At 53.2% G+C, this 962-nt stretch overlaps 1 protein-coding gene across 3 annotated transcripts in view; it reads right to left on the reverse strand.

The window, feature by feature from the left end:
• The window catches only part of LOC107685771 (YLP motif-containing protein 1-like), a 26,200-nt gene extending 25,361 nt beyond the window's left edge, over positions 1–839 (reverse strand). For 2 of the 3 annotated variants that reach the window (XM_016482486.1, XM_016482485.1), the window contains exon 1: positions 80–839. In XM_016482486.1, the coding sequence (XP_016337972.1) occupies positions 80–577 (498 nt within the window). In that variant the 5' untranslated portion in view covers positions 578–839. The remainder of the gene's footprint in view (positions 1–79) is intronic. The other variant, XM_016482487.1, reaches the window with a different exon arrangement.
• Positions 840–962: the final 123 nt, after the last annotated feature.

Below are 962 nucleotides of genomic sequence, written 5' to 3' on the forward strand. Positions count from 1 at the left end.
GGGCGTCAAATTGGCTAGAAACGGCCCTGACTGTATTAATACAACAACATTAACAATAAACCATGCCACAGAAGCTTGCCTGCAGAGACATCGACGAAAAGTCGGACTTTTCATCCGCCACCGATGCACTGGCTTCGCTAACCTGTGGTGCTGGAGCGGGGGTCTTCACTGCAGGCGAGGAAGATGATGAAGGCTCGGGAGCTGGAGGCTTCACTTCTGGCGGCGGAGGCTGAGGCGGGCCAGCCGGACCTCTCGGAGCTGACGGATCTTGAAAGCTGTTGGGGCCTGTCTGCCAGTGCGGAGGAGGCCCGCCGCCGCTGCTGGCGTTGCCGGAGTGATGCAGCACCGACTGCAGCTGCTTCTGATGGAGCTGCTGCAACTGCTGCATTTGCTGTAAATGCTGTTCTTGTAAACTAGAGAAATTAGACGACGCTGGATGAGACGGAGCGCCATATTCTCCAAATCCTCCTCCTGCTGCTGCTGCTGGAGGCTGAGCTCCCCTAAACTGATGAGGCCGCGGGCCGAAGTGTGGAGGAGGCTGGTGTCCACCTCCGTAAGCGCCCCAGGAGGGATGCATGCTTGAACCGAAACACTGCGGGCCAGGCAAGGCCTAGCCGCCTGATCGCATAAAGCCGGTTACTTTGTAACTTTCGCTACTACTGTTTGCAAATATGATCGCAGTTATTAGCACCGGCTCCAACTATCATACGAAAGTTTAAAAAATGTATCTTTCTTTACAGATGTGCAAAAAACAAGACGTTTAAATTCATAATTATTGTTTGAATGCCGTTTCCTCGACGAGCGTGTCTGCTTGCGTGCGTGCCCAACTGCGCCTACGTCTGAGCGTCACCATGACGCTCACTTTGCGTAATACGTCATCGCATTTCTTTTACTCTTCCGCACGAAAGGCAGGCGCATTAGCACCACCTGTCGCACTGGTTCGGCGATTCAAAATATACATA

This window comes from Sinocyclocheilus anshuiensis, unplaced genomic scaffold (assembly GCF_001515605.1).
Source record: "Sinocyclocheilus anshuiensis isolate Anshui unplaced genomic scaffold, SAMN03320099.WGS_v1.1 scaffold617, whole genome shotgun sequence".
Lineage (NCBI taxonomy): Eukaryota > Metazoa > Chordata > Actinopteri > Cypriniformes > Cyprinidae > Sinocyclocheilus > Sinocyclocheilus anshuiensis.